The sequence below is a fragment of the Pezoporus occidentalis genome, unplaced genomic scaffold (assembly GCF_034315485.1).
Source record: "Pezoporus occidentalis ecotype Australia unplaced genomic scaffold, CSIRO_AGI_Poc_V1 ctg291, whole genome shotgun sequence".
Classification (NCBI taxonomy): Eukaryota; Metazoa; Chordata; class Aves; order Psittaciformes; family Psittacidae; genus Pezoporus; species Pezoporus occidentalis.
The window spans coordinates 27,942-43,418 of NW_026914841.1; the positions used below are offsets into that span (position 1 = coordinate 27,942).

The 15,477-nt window shown below is 42.3% G+C and overlaps 1 protein-coding gene across 3 annotated transcripts in view; it reads right to left on the reverse strand.

Annotated features, from left to right (window-relative positions):
* Positions 1 to 5,395: 5,395 nt before the first annotated feature.
* The window catches only part of LOC134167567 (unconventional myosin-X-like), a 96,315-nt gene continuing 86,233 nt past the window's right edge, over positions 5,396 to 15,477 (reverse strand). For all 3 annotated transcript variants that reach the window (XM_062626347.1, XM_062626348.1, XM_062626349.1), the window contains 7 exons: positions 14,483 to 14,780; positions 13,119 to 13,326; positions 12,199 to 12,335; positions 11,210 to 11,333; positions 9,215 to 9,664; positions 8,258 to 8,449; positions 5,396 to 7,706 (listed from right to left, as the gene is read on the reverse strand). In XM_062626347.1, coding sequence (XP_062482331.1) covers positions 7,593 to 7,706; positions 8,258 to 8,449; positions 9,215 to 9,664; positions 11,210 to 11,333; positions 12,199 to 12,335; positions 13,119 to 13,326; positions 14,483 to 14,780 — 1,523 coding nt within the window. In that variant the 3' untranslated portion in view covers positions 5,396 to 7,592. The remainder of the gene's footprint in view (positions 7,707 to 8,257; positions 8,450 to 9,214; positions 9,665 to 11,209; positions 11,334 to 12,198; positions 12,336 to 13,118; positions 13,327 to 14,482; positions 14,781 to 15,477) is intronic.

Genomic DNA, 15,477 nt, shown 5'->3' on the forward strand with positions numbered 1-15,477 from the left:
TTTCTTTTTGCAGTAGAAATCATCACAGACTGTGGTTATACCTAGCTTTTATCAAGCTGCTTCTGGGCTTACACAAGAAGGGAACATTCTTCGCTGCCTTGTTTTTTTAATCAAGGTGTGTAGTTCATTAGCACCTCATGGCCCAAATTAACTCCAAAGCAGTTTATAAGGGCTTCCAACATAAGTCAAAAACATGGGCAAAGTTAAACTACTTCCAGTGGTGTAACATTTGCAGCTAAAGCACGAGATTTATTAATTTGGGTCATCTGAACTCTGAATTCCAGACCTCTGAAATCTGTGATTGCAGATGAAGGAGCAGGGTTGTTTTTAACTACAGTGGTGCATTGCTGTGCTTGCTGGGAGAAACATTCTGTTGGGCAAGATGACAAGTCACCTGCTTCAAAAAAATTAACTAAAAGAGGATGGATAAGGAAAGAGAAGCAGAGAAGTGAAGTGCTCTTTCCAGGTCCCGGAGCAAGGGAGTTGGCCTGACTGCTGGGCTGTGGTAGCACCAAGCAAAAACTGTTACGACTTCAGGTAAACACACACAGGTTTTTGCACACTTCAAGCTTGACCTGTGACTCTGGCTCATTGGCCTCTGTCCTGCTGGGGCTGGGCTCACTCCCATTGGTACAGGCTGCTTCTGGGGCAAAGGGAGCAGCACAGGGCTTGGTTCCTCCTGAATTTTCCCAGTTTCCGAAGACGGTGTGCCATGGAAAGGTTAGTCTGCATCTGCCACTTGGCCAGCCAGCATTTTCATTTTAATACTGCTGCTGCATCAGTAACTTAATTAACATAGAAATCAATGACAAGTACTTACGCATGAGCACTGTTTAGGCCCGATGCACTTACATTTCTTACCATTTTTCCCTTAAACCAAAAGCACCATCTGCTTATGGCCTGGGACATGTGTTACACATTTAAACATTTCTGAAGGAGGAAATAAATTTCATGGCCTGTCAGTGATATTTTTTTGGTGTGGCTCCAAATAAAGACCAAACATCACAGTTTTTGTTGCTAAAAGTCAGAATCACAATTTGGACCCTTTATGGATTGGCTGTTGCTGTGCGTAGGGGACACAGTGGGGTACACAGCACCCAGCTTCATAAAAGTAAGTCAAACTCATTCTGTTGTTGAGAATTATATAAAGTCCTTATTTAGCAAATTAAGCAAGCTTTACACAGTTTTGAAGGAAGAACTATAAGCAGCATTAAAGAACTAAGCTTTGGGAAGACAGCAGATCAGCTGCTGGAGAGAATTCAATTGCCACTCTAATGGACCTTTCCCATTTAGTTCTGAAGGGTTTCAAGATGAGCGTTGACAAAGCACTAGAAAGGGTAATTTTCTGTTGATAGCAAATGAACTTGCAAATGGTGCATAGCATAAGTGGCATTATAAAAGGCTGTTTTCTTGATTTTATTCCTTTATGCTTTTTTCACATTGAAAACTGTTGTGCACTCTTACCATAATAACTGCCAGTAACTAAGTTTTTTAACAGATTTGAAGGGTTAGGGGAGGATACAAAATGAGGTTTTTATTGTGATTACACAGTAATGCAGCACAGACTGTAAGTCCTTCTGGATTTCTATTTGCCAATGCAGAAGGACTGTAATTACCAACAGAACAACAGTTTGTTAGCTTTGCTCCTTTTCAGCATAAACAGAAAAATTTACTCCAAGGTGGCTTTTAAGAAGGTGGAATTTCAGTGATACAAAATAATTATTGCAGAATCTGCTTTTTTCATTATGCTGGCCTCTTACGGGCCCTTTTTTTTTTGTTAGAACAAAGAGCCTTTACTGCATGCTGTGTCTCAGGACTGTCAGTAAGAGTACTCCTCTGGATTTCTATCAAACTTCTCTTTTCAAACATCATGTGCCATAGGTCCCCTTTAACAGATGATCTAGAACAGACAATGATACAAAACCGTGGTGCTTATACCTTGTTAAAACTAGCAAGCCTTGTAAGCACATTCAAATCAAACTTACAAAGTAGGCGGCTGAGATGATTTCACAACTGCACGATTGAGTGTCACCCCATGAGCAGCTGAACTATGTCTGTTTCATTGAGGTGTTTATTTTCATAAACATGATCTGGGTATTTAAAGAGCATCTTGTATCAAGTGAGTGCGAATTACACATGGATGTGGATAATAGGAGGGTGCATTTACCCAGGGCTTGGATTGTGAGCTACTTTGAGGGAAAGGGCTAGGTTCCTGAGATTTCCATCTTGCATTGTCTCCTGTGGCCACTGCTCTGCTTTGTACCTGTTCTGTCTCATACCAGCTTCGCAGCACTGATGACTGAGCCACCAAAGGGTGAACTTGCTGCCACAGATAAGATCCAGACAGGCAGCCCTACACCAGCACAACTTCCTTTCTAAAGAGCAGCAGCAGCCATCAGCAGAACACAGCTACAAGCCTAAAAGGTGCAGGGTGAGCACTGCTGGCAGCAACACAACAGGCCAGAGTGATAGGAAAGGGCCAGGACAGCCCAAGTGGGCAGCCAAGAACATCCTGCAACAGCAGAACATCACAGCCTGGGCAGGGGTGAGTCTGTTCCCCTCTCTGAGCAGCAAACCGATAGCAGGCAGGAAGAGAGCAGCTCTCTTGACCCTGGCCCAAACACTCACAATAAAGATGAGTTTGCTGGGGCAATAGCCAACACTCCCCTCTTCCAGCCCTGGGGACCCCTTCCACAGCTCCCATCTTCAACCAGGGCTTCTCCTACCACACAGAATCAGTGCCTTTATACCCCACGAGTCTCACCTTGCAGGAGCAGTTCTGTTTCTGTGCACTTAATCATGAGCCTTCCTCTGTATTGCTGTACTTAGAAAGGATGACTTGCTAAGGTACAGTTATCCCAGGGGAGGTGGGAGGAGAAGGCTCCTGCTTTAAGTCCTGCTGTGCCCATGGGCACACCCTGGCAAGACACTACCAGGAACAGCTGAGTTATTGTCAGTTGGCCTCATGCTGCAACAGGAGTAAGAAGCAAGGCAGGTAAGTTGCTCCTATGAAGGTGTTTGCTTCACTAGTTGACTTGCAATACTGACAGGCTGTCACGAGTTCATGGAGTCACTAGGGATTCACAGGTCTTTGCTTTTACAGGAAGCACAAGTGTTTGTACAGTAATCCTGAGCCATCATGCCATTTTCAGTAGGCCTGAAGTGCTGCTCTGCCAGGGTGCAGCACCTGGTGGCTGTAGGAGGCCATGGACGTGTCTCTGGGTGCAGTGTTACCCGGGGATAGGGCTGGGCTCCCTACCAGCCAGCTGTGCAGCACAACCAGCCAGGCTGCCCGAGCCATGGGGCAGCAGATTGTAGCACATGTCTGGCAAGAACCAGGAACTACCCAATATAGCGTTTTTGCTCTTGGTTGCATCCAACCCTGAACACTGGTGCAGAGTCCAGGTATGCTGTGAGACAAAGTCTCCCTGATGGGGTTTAGAAGGCTGGCCAGCGTGTGGCTGTGGTTGAAGAGCAGCACTTGACAGGTGGATAGATACATCAATTTTATTGGTGATCAAGTTCACAGCAATCACCTCTGTGCTGGCAGTGGCAAGGGCCAAAGTGTATATCTAATTGGAGCATTAGGAATCTCTGGCATAAAATGTGGGCTAGAGTTCAGCAAATTTGCAATCCAGATTTAGGAGCTTATGTTTTTGCAGTGGAGGTTGGAATTCATGTGTGAGGAATTTGCTTAAATGCCCAAGGGGAGCATCTCATTTTGAAATCCGTGCATGGATTCACAATACAATGTGCAGCCTACACAGGGAAAGGCTGGGTGTTTTAGAGCAAGGTGTAAGTAAATAGTTGAAGTTTACAGTCAAACAGGTTTAATATCTAGATATGTGTGCTTGTGCCATAACTTACCAGGGGCTGTGATTCTGTGTATAAACCACTTCATGTTTATGGTGTAGGTGGTGATCATAAATTGTACCCTCTTCCAAAGCCTTACACCCACCCCTTGGCATGAAACTCTTTCATATGAAATGAATGTTAGACCATATAAACTTGAATTAACTATCAGGGGAATACCAGGGTGGAGGTGAACAGGGACTGCACCACACTGGCACAGTGATAGAGGTGAAGTAACAAGGGAATGAGAGAACGCTGTGAGTCAGCCATTGACTTGGGCAGTTATTAACTGCAGCCAGTTGTAAATGAATTCATGCATGTTGTCATGGTCATGCTGGGCCTGCAGCAGTGCATGTTTGTTGTCATGATAGTGATGCATCAGATGAAGCAAGTGGAGCTTGAAAATTCAACAGCTGCAAACAAGGACGCCCAGCTGGCTACCACCTGCTTTAACCCATGGTGACTGGGGTTGGCCGCACTGTTCAGCACCCAGAAAACATTCAGCTGCAGGTAGTCGGGGCCCAGCAACAGTGTGCAGGGCAGATGGGGGTATGTGGGCTCTGGTGGGATGCCTTGGTGCTTCATCGCACAAGGGCTGTACAGGACAGTAGGTTGGCCAAGCAGCCTATGTCTGGGTTTGACACCCTCCTCCACCCAAACAAGCAGTAGCTGCCTGTTGTGGCTTAAGGCTTCCTAAGCAGAAACGAGGCAGAGCTGATGTGTCTCTGAAAGTACACAGAAAGTAGTGTAGCAGTTGACGAAAGAAAAGCAATTGCTGAAGGAAGCAGAGGCAGTTCCAGCCTCAAAGAAAGACCTGGCATGTCTATGCAAAGTGGTAAGGACAGAGAAACTAAAAATCTGTGAACAGATGGAAATGAACTATCTCCAAGGCCCCAAATCTCTTGGAATATATGATCAAGGGATGACACTGTATTAATGGGGATTATGCATCACTGCTTGTTTTCCATACCTGTGCATGGATTGAGGGAACTTTTGTCTGCTAGTGGAGAGCCTGTCTTGCTGACAGCTGAGCTGCCCCAATCCAGATTTACCACTTCAGTGACACATGTTCTTAGGTGAACACCATGGCTGGGTCATGCTATTGTGTGAGAAGTGCAACTGGCGGCTTGTTTGAGCTAGCGGGACTGTCTGTTACTAGTGACTTCGGATGTGTGGAAGAGAAGGATGAAGCAGATCTGCTCTAAGCTGATGGAGATGATCTGCAGCCCAGGCCTTTGGAGCCGATTCATTCCTTGTTCTGCTTTCACCACAGTACCTGTTTCAGAACCAGTCCCTTGAGCTCATATAGGACATACACAAAGGTGCAATTGAGCCTCAGCATGAGCAACTGCAGCTGGAACCAAGGCCTCCCCTTTGTAGTGGCAAGCTTCTATAAGCTTTGTCACAAAGGCAAAACTTGCTTCTGAGAGGAAGGGCCATTGTCTCCTCATGCCACTGATGACCACTTACAAGTTTTGAGTGTTAGAGCTCTGACTAAGCATCTTAACACGAGCACACAATGTTTGTGATTGAATACAGTCTGTGCAATCCAATAATTTATTAAACTTTCATCTTGTAAAGCCAGTTACAAATTAAAAAAGACAGCAGAAGGAATTCTGTAATAGAAATAAGCAAAATTACAACAAATAGTAATGGGAGTTACATTTCCAAGTGGGTTCAAGCTGCCTGCAGCAACCCAAGCGCCAGAACACAGAGCTAGTGCAGTTAGGACAGGGGTAATCAAGGCTATTCTGATACATAAAGAGATCTAGTCAGTGTACAGACAGATATAAAGTGTTGCCTATCAGGTTGCCTCTACATTCCTGTTCACTCTCACTCATGACCTGGTTAACTTTTCATTCCTTGTGACAAGCAGGGGACGTCTGTAGGATCCTTCGGTAAAGCTATTTAAGGCAAAACTCCAGTTGAAGTTACAATGTACAGCAGTGGCTGTCCTTTTAGACTGGTTGTGTGGCCAGTGGACAGAGCGTCTGCACATGCTGCAGTGCAGTGGAAATGAGAGCAAAGCATGAGTTATGTACAGGTGGGTTTCTTGTACTGTCAAGCTCAGAACTACAGTGTTGTGTGTCACAGTATTAGTGACATGGCACAATTTCATGATGAATTCAAACAGAAGCTGTTGCATACTGACTCCTAGGGTTTTTTCTATGAGTTTTCTATTTCATAGCTAACAGGCCTTATCTGCCACTTCTACAGAACTGGACAAGTCTGATTTCAAACATGGAACAAGACCCACATCACATACATCTCTTCAGTTTCATTAAGACACTGAATGGGCCTTTTCATTCTGGGATCCCAAGACTAGACAAGGGTCATAGTAAATGGCTAGCCACCAAGTTTCTTGGTCACTGATGCAACCGATTTATGATGTGACTGATACTGAATATTGTTTTAAATGATGAAATCAAGTTTCTGAAGTCAAGAGACTGAAGATGACTCTCATCTTTCACTGACAAAAAAAAAAATCTGCTTCTTTAAATGGCAAGTAGCTGTAAAACCCTCCAAGAAGCAGTTGTTTTGGCAAAACACCATTGTTTTCAAGTTTTGCTGATGACGGGGGACCTAGAGGAGATTGGAAGTGGATTTGGGGATTCACTGATGGGAGCAGTTCCAATTAGAACTGGGAGGAGGATGAAAGGTTTGGCATCTGCTTACAGTAGCATAAGGGAAGTGAGAATCTTGCCTGTAACAATTTATCTAGGCATCTATTTGCTCAGTAGGAAACAGTTAACTTAAAACTGAAGTTAAGGAATCCCAGTCATCCTAAAATCCCATACAGAGAAAGAAGGAATGTAACACAGGCAGGCTGCTCGCTATAAAAACCCCTGACCTCCATCCAAAACCTGAAGTTTGTGAAGAGCAGCTCTTTTGGAGATGCAGCTAAATTAATCTCACCTCCTCAGCTCTATGGGGGAAAGACAGTCATTCATTTTTAGGCATTAGGTGCTGCTTGGAATGTTCTCAGAATGGCACCCACTGACCTGTTTCAGTGGTGTTAGTCCCAAAGGTTTTCTCCTATGTTGGAGGACTTAGAATTTTAACTTAAAGTGCCACTTTTTACAGTTGTGGACCTGTGAACTTATATTGCAAGGGAAAGAATCACACTGGGTGGTTTTATGTTTGTTTAATGCTTTCTCAAGTAGGGTTTGATCAATTAATTGGCTTCAATTTTTCAAAGGCATTTTCTTTTAAGACCAGATCAGATCATTGGTACATCCTGAAGAAAAAGCCCACAGTGACTTCTATTTTGGAGTTGCTTGCAAAATAAATAAAACCCCATATTCTTTTAGCAGATCATGCTGAGATCCCATGATCACAGATTTTTGCCTGTTGGAAATTCATAAGGAAGCTCAAGTCTGTCTCCTGTAGTGCAGAAAAGATTCTTGTGGATTTTTCTGCCAGTATGACAGGTGAAAGCAGCAGAGAGACACGTAGGAAGAGGAGGATGCTTGTGATTTCTCTTCTTTAAGGTACATTGTTCATCAGACAAGCAAAGCAAAAACAAGGTTTGGGTCATTAATATTTAACAACAGTTGTTACTCTTTACTGTCTTTGGGCAGAGGTACAAATCCTGTGGTTCTGTAGATGTCACTTCAGTTTTGAAATACAGTAGTCAGGCAAGTGGAGTTTTTAAAAAAAATCTTTGCTACACTTGTGCTGGCAAGTTGCAAATATTAACCATCAAACAACTGCCTCTCATGTGTGGCAGTTCATTTATATCACCTAGTCCAGATGCTGGCACGACTGTCCACACTGGTGGCTGATTTGACACTGCAGCGTTTCTTCACAATCATGTTGATGTATGCTTTCATGATCTTTATTATCTCGCCCACCTAGAGAGGGTATATAATAACAGAGGATAAGCACATCTAATATCACTGATTCCATTCTAAAGTCATGGCACTACAAACTTTGCATGTAGTACTAAATGTGAACACGACAGAAAAAAAAGAAATGCTTGGCAAGTTTGTGCTCTGTTGTGGCAACACTTCAAAGGATTGTAGCTCAAAGAAAAACAACTTTAATGCTACTAAGCTTTTTTGGTGGTTTTGAACTCCCCATTCATATACTGGAAGGGAATGAAAAAAAACAAGCACATGCATATGCACCCAAAACTGGAAATTCCCAGTGCTTTGGAAAACCATTCAATCAACCTCATTCACTTTCTAACCAGCATCTTTTTTTTTTTCCTGTTAATCCCTGTATTCCAGAAGAGGTACCATGACACTTCAGGCTTAAGCTCCCCTCCCTCATCTTTTTCCTCGGCTGTCCAGTCCATTTAGCAAGAGTTGTTGCATATAAACTTGTCTAGTCCTGCGAAACAAGAGCTTTGCTGAAGTGCCAGTAAAACTTCACATGCAGTAACTCTTGTGCTTTCATATACCTGGGATGTTTCAAAGAACATTTCTCTCTCATCCACTGTAATTTTGAAGGTGTTAGGCTGTGGCGCTCCGAAGAAAACAATGTGCTCATACTGAAAAGTTTCTAGTGGTTTAGGATCCCCTCGTTTGTAGACAGACACATTTTCAGTGCTAACTCCAAGCCAGAGATCATTTGGGAATCCACCCTCCTTGCACTGCAGAAAGAAAAACAAGAAATTTTGCACAAATTCAGTGACACAGTCCTTGAATCTAGGTAAAGTCCTCTGTTTCTGGCTCCTATAGGACATTGCAAGTCTTCACCCTAATAGAAAAAAACAGAAGGAATCTCGTAGGCACTCCTGCTGCAAAGATTTAGAAGTGATGGCTGTGAGTCAAATAGTAGTTGAGCAATAAATAACATAATAGCTAACAGCTCTCATCAGATTTTTGAAGTGATTTAGGAAGCCAATATTCCTCTTAGTATTTTATAGATAATATAGTGAGAGCAAGCAACTTCCTATGGTAATTGACCTAGGCAGCAACAAAACTGATAAAACTGGAACTGTGCCTTCCTGCGCTAGAAGTGGTCTGACTGACACCGTCTGAGCATTTTCTGTTGTAGTGCTCTGCTGAACAGCCAGTAGGGACAACAGAGCTTTGTTTTAATTTTGCTTTCACTAACCACCATCTTCTTAAGGCCCCCACCCCAAATTCCCAAATTTTACTGCTCTTCTAATGAAATAGGAATCCACCGTCTCCATCCATTTACCAGGATGCGCCAGCTTGTTTACCCTGTGCTCTCTTGTGTCTCACCTCTTCGGTTATGTGGTATTGTAGGCTCACCCTAAGCTTGCTATGGCAAAATGCAGCCAGTTCAGAAAATTCCCTTTGGTTGCTGAGCAATGTAGTACACATAGCTGCATCTGCTCTCCAGACTGATGCCTTTTGGTAGCAGAAACATGAGTTTATACATCACTTACCTCAACATCAAAGAGAGTTGACCCATAACCTGGCCACTCCTTTACAATGGACATGTATTTCACCATGGCTTGATGCTGAGACAGTCCCTGCAGCTTGGTCCATTTCTGTGCTATGCTTGCCCGAGCAGCTGAAAGCTCTTCCTTTACCCACATCTCCATCATCTGCTCCTCTTCTACCTTCTGCTTCTTTACAGAGCCTGTCTTGAAGCTACGTTTCAAAGTCCCCTCAAGGAAGCTGGTTCGTCTCCTCTCCAGAGTATGACTGGTAGTGCCACTGCTCTTTGTTGAGTGCAGTATTTTGGATTTTAACCTGTTAACTGGGTAGATTCCATCAAGGGTCCAACTTATTTTAGAATAATCTCCATGAAGATACTGCAACCGTAGAGCTGCTAGGCGCTGCAGAGTGTCCTCTGGTGCAGGAAAATGACCATCTATGAGGCTTTCATGAGCCTACAAAGAAACAAAAAGTCCCCCAAACTCATTAGAAAGCAGAAGCACACTTTATTCACAGCTGGATCCATGTACAGATTCCTCTGGCATCTGTTCTTCCTAGCAGGAAAGACAACTCTAGAGGTTAGAGCAGAAATTATAATAAAGAAGTCAGTTTGCAACTAGTCAATGTGTGGAGAACACCTAGTTCTGCAAGCCTGGACAGGACAGAGATCTCTGAGGGCCTCCTATCCTGTACTGAAAGTCTTACAATGAGGACTTGTAAAGTCTGGAATAGATAGGAGAGACCATAATTGAGGCAATTTGTTTAGTGCTGTACCAGCTATAGCTCCTATGCAGAGATTATATTCAACACCAGAAAGTTAGATATAATAAACTCAAGGCTCTTAACCTCAGGCTCATTGCACATCAGCACCTTCCACCTCCTCCTCTTTCACCTGATGTCTCCCCCAGTCTTCTTGCTTCCTTTTGCCTGTTTTTCTGTTAAATATATTTACATGCTTTTTTTGTTACATCCATCTAATGTCTGGATAACATCTACTCCTACTGTTACTTCTCTTCCACTCCTCTTTGCTAGTAAAAGCTACACAGACTGAAAGCCTTGTCAACAGAGAGTTTGGTACAACTGAATTTCTACAGAGTACCATGATGTCTCGTTCCTGACTGTTTCCTACTCATTCTGTAGTTAACAACATTTAATCTTCATTTCAAGAAAGCCTTCTCAGGGAACCACTGGCTATGTGACGTACATGCCAACCATCTGACCATCAGAGAGTTTCATTCTTAAAGACACTGACCCCTTTAACACATATTTATTAATTTTCAACAGCTATAATTTTCTAAGGCAAGATCAGTGTTCATTAGAAGTAATAAAGATGGGACAAATCACACAGCTGAGTACTCCAGTCAGTTTAGTTTTGCATCTCTAATTGCAAGGTTATTTCATACGAGTGTGACCTCCCGCCTAACCAGCATCATTGTGCTACGAAGCATAGGGGTTTAAAACCATTACTCAGCAGATCAATACTGTCAACTACATTCTCTTTTCCTTTTTCTGTACCACTCTTCTAGTGCTTCTCCATTAATCAAAAGAAATTGCCCAAAAGACAGATTTTTTTTTAGTCAGTTCCTGTAGCACCGCAAGGATGTGCTGGTTTTGTAAGCTTATATGCAGATAGATAGCCAGATTTTCCAGTTTTCTTTACACCTATACTCTCGCAAGCAGCTAGTTTTCATGATTCTTCTTGAATCTTTATCCAAATTTCTGTATCTTTCAAAATTAAATTTTAAAAGCATTTTATTATCATTGGTGTTCAAGGTTTTTTAAGCCCTTGTTCATTTTTCTTGCTTTTGCTAATACTCCTATTCCCTAGAGAACTTCACAGTCTATCTGCTTGATAGATTCCAGGCAAAAATTCAGCCCATCAAATTCTTCTGTTCCAACAAGCATTCCCACTTCTAATGCAAAGGTAAGCCACTTTTCTGTATACTCCTGTGTGCTTCTGCCACCCTGGAAATTAAATCATTCTTCCAGAGTAAGCTTACCTGCTCAAACATGAAGGCAAACTCCACCCCATCTTTGGGAACATTCTCAATATCTAAGAAGCAATAAAGCTTAAAATACAGCTGCCACTGTCCTTCCTCCTCTTCTTCTTCAGACCCAGCAAGTCTGTAATATTAAAAAGAGAGTGAGAGGAGAGCAAATCAGTAACCAGGAGCACCACAGTACTGGGATGTCCACAGTGCAACTCACAGTATGAAGATACACCTGGATTTCTGAAACAGAGAGGATATAAAACTACCTAATTAAGCAGGACAATTTCAGTGCAGCAGACTTTGCTGGTAACTTCCATTTTTCCCTCTAAGTCACATGAAAGTTTGATTCAGAAGGACACAAAGTTTTTATCAAATATATTTGATCAAAAAATTGGATAATAAATGCAAGAGTTGGGGCAGAACACAAAGTAGTCCCCATTTTCAAGCTACTGTTTCCATCAGATCCTGTAATCCTGTGACTGTGAAAAACATCAACCTTGCCACTATTTGGAACGATTTTATTTTTGTCTTTAGAACCACTGTAAAATAGACACTGGCACTGCAGTTTCTTGCACTGTTTATTGGTTTTTTTTGTATGCCTAGCCACAAAATCACAACCCACAGTAAGAAATCAAAGCTGCATTTCTATGCTCAAATCTTTGCTCTCTCTTCTGGTATAGCTTTTATGATGTAATTTGGCAAGTTTGTTATCAGACTTCAGCAAACCTTGCTGAGCTCTGCTAGCAAACCATTATTCTTTGATAAAGGCACTACTGATTTTGCCTGAATAAAGCAAGCTTCTTCACCAAAACAGATGTGAACATGGTTTTCCTCACAGTGAGAAACAGTGTTTGAACCTTACCAGGGAAGCTCAAATCAGAGTGAATGGTTGAATCACTGCAGCTGCTTTGCATACAACTACCAGACTGCACTACCACTTAACCACTTAAGTGTAACATTCAACTAGGGGTTAAAGGTTTTATGAAACATTATTTTACCTCTCAAACTTGGCCAAGATATCAGCCACAATCACCCGACTCTCAACAGCACGGTCCACCTGCTGATTATGTTCAAATAGTGCAAACATGTTACGGCTGTCCTCCATTGCTAAACCTCGGATCAGCTTTTCAACCACCTGCAAAATTGGAGAGAGATCAGAGAGCAGGTATTACGCACACTTTCACAAGGAAGAATCAGTAACTCTTCACTCAAAATTTCACAGACCTCTATCACATGTCTCCCTTAGTTACCTCATTTTCATATTAAAGAATTCTGACCCTAAAAGATCAAGGAAGTCATTACTTGCATATGATCATCCTTCCTGTTCTTCTCTGAACTTTTTCTATCTCCTTTACCCTTTTGAAGATGGGGGAGTTAAAATTCTGTACAAGGTGCAGACACATAAGAGATTATGTGATGACAATCTTGGTTCCTCTAATAACAGTTCCACTCTTTACTACTGTTTTTACATCTGTTTACCACTAATGTTTTCAGACATACCTACTATAATCTGAAATCTTGCTTCTGACCTGCCAACGATTAAGTTACAGTATCCCTTCCAGAATTACTACATTATGAACTGGAATTTCAACTTGTCCAGAAAACTGTGTTTTAGCAAGTCTTCAGAATTATTACCTTTCCAATGGGCAGAACACCAAAAGTGTTTAGATTTTGCAACACAATTGTTAAGTGACATTCTACAGCCTGGGCATAGGCCTTGCCTAATTCTGAACCTGCAGAATAAGCTGAGCTTTCCCTACAGACTTTGCAGACACAGCAAAAAAACCCTGTACCTAAAAAAGTAACAAGAAATTGGAGTTGAATGGGAAAAGGGAGTCCCTTCCACAAAGCCAATATCCAGACAGAGAGATGTGCTTTCATCTAGTTAGAGCTAGATGTAACATTACTAATGCATTACCTCCCCAGCACTTGTGTGGGAATTGATGGTTATTTTACAGGAGCCACCTCCATGGCAGTACACTGTTGTGGTCATTTCTTCACGGGTGAGAAGTGCCTGTATTTCCTCCTGGGAGGGCACAAACTCCCTCGTCTTTGTTCTCTTCAGGGAATCACTTATGAATTGCGCGTACCTGTCTATTTCTGAGCCTGGAAAAAGGTCTTTTACCCTAATTGTAAAGAGAAGCAGAAAAACCCATTACACACGGAAGCAGAATTACCATGTAACATATTACCATATAATTCAGACTACTGTATGTAAAGCATTCAGTGGAGATACTGATGTCAAGTGCAGCCACAGGAAAAATGAACTATATTTATTTCCTAAACCATACAACCTGATCTTATTAGTCATTCCAAGGTCACTTTGGTGGCATTTCTCAGCAACAGTTCAAACTTTCCGGAGTTTAGTAACAGCTGAAAATAATAGGATCGACCATCTCAATTTACAAAATTGAGATTAAAAACTATAAAACTGAATGTAATGTTTTTTCATTTACTCATGTTTTTTAATTTGCTGGCTGTGCTTGAGCCACCTCTACGGTATTTTTCTGAATCAGGAAGACAGGAAGTAGATGCTTGTACACAGCTCTCTTCCCTCCAAAGCCAGCAGTTCTAAGTGTAACATTATCTGTAACACTAGTGATAAAACCATGAAATGGTGACATGAAATATTCCTCAGCATCTCTTAGAACCAGCCCCTGGAGTAGCTATTTGGAGTATTAGCACAGATTTCATCATGTTCCTTCCTGGCTTGGAAGGAATTAAATAGATTATCTTTCTCATCATTAATGAATGGAGTGAGATTACATGGCTGCAGCTCAGCCTCGGTGCAGACTCCTTGGAAAGCTGCATTAGATGCTGAAGAGGAATTAGAAAGAAATGTAAGTTATTTAGTTCATGAAAATTGGAAGTTAAAGCAGGTTAGAAATACAAATTGTAGCACTATGTGCTTAGGTAAGCACATACATACTGGAAAATTACAAACTGTGGAAAGGACCTTAAGATCATCCAGTTCCAACCCCCCTGCCATGGGAAGGACACCTCACACTAAACCATGTCACCCAAGGCTCGGTCCAACCTGGCCTTGACCACCCTTCCTTGGGCAACCCATTCCAGTGCCTCACCACCCTCACAGTAAAAAACTTCCTCCTTATAACTAACCTAACAGAACAATTGGTAGCAAAAATTGTGCACAAAGGTAGGAGGCTGCAACACCACAGGAAAATGTTTGCACAGGAGGAGGATGAGAGAGAGAACTACAACAGCCAGTTGGAAGATTGGCAGAAAGAAAGGTTACAGGCTGCAAATAAAAAGGATGTTTACCTTCTAAGGTGGAACTTGAGGTAGCGCAGGATCCCTCTACTAGGAAGAAAAGTGCAGCTCATACATGACATCAGCTGCCAGTGGTGCAGGTTCCCAGTACTGTTGGGATGTGGCATGTGGTTGGTTTGTTTGATAAGCTGACAGTACACTTCATCACGAAGGGGCTTTAAATCATGGCAGGTCTGAAGAATGCCTTGGATAATAGGTATGGGGTCAGACACTGTCTCAATTTCCTGAAGGGAGTTAAAGATCTTCACTGCTTCATCCTGTAAGCTGCTGTAACCCTTCTCTTGTTGCACTGGGGAACAATCACAAAGGTGACAAGAAGTGAGTGTTACGTTCTACTGGCCCAGCAACACTACAAGCAACTGTACTAGTCTGTCACAAAAGAAAAGTGACCTGAGCATTAGCTCATCTCCTGAACTTTGTACTTAAAATTGACTAATGCTTCCCCTTTACATGCACAAATACAGATATAATTAGCATTTGCCAACACCTAACTTGCTACCACTGCAAATCCATTTTTTTTAATACACTGTGCAGAAAAGCAAAGTCATGTTTTTAAGGAAAACTAGCACTGAAATCTAGTTGAGGCTTCAGTGTCTGCAGATGAGGTGCCAAGAGACAGCTTTTGGCATTTCATCTGCAGACAAAGGTGAAAGGGTGGCAGAAAGTCAACTCTGTGTAGACTGTCTCCTCACCTGAGAGCAGCAGAGTGAAGAGTCACTAATGCAGTTACAGCTTTAGGTGCCTGGGTGCAGGCACTAAACCCTGGCTTGTTTATTTCCAATATTCTATGTTTTGCCCCTGAGCCAACACAGAATTTTGGCAAATTGCTCTACCACTGATGCAGCTTTTACCTGTTGTTTAGAATTAAAATGCCTATTCCAAATCTGCTTAAGTTTCTGAAGCACCTGAATGTCTGCTTTAAATTGCTCAGAAGTGTGTGATACTACCATACTGCTGCAGGATTGCATCCTCTGACACATCTTTGG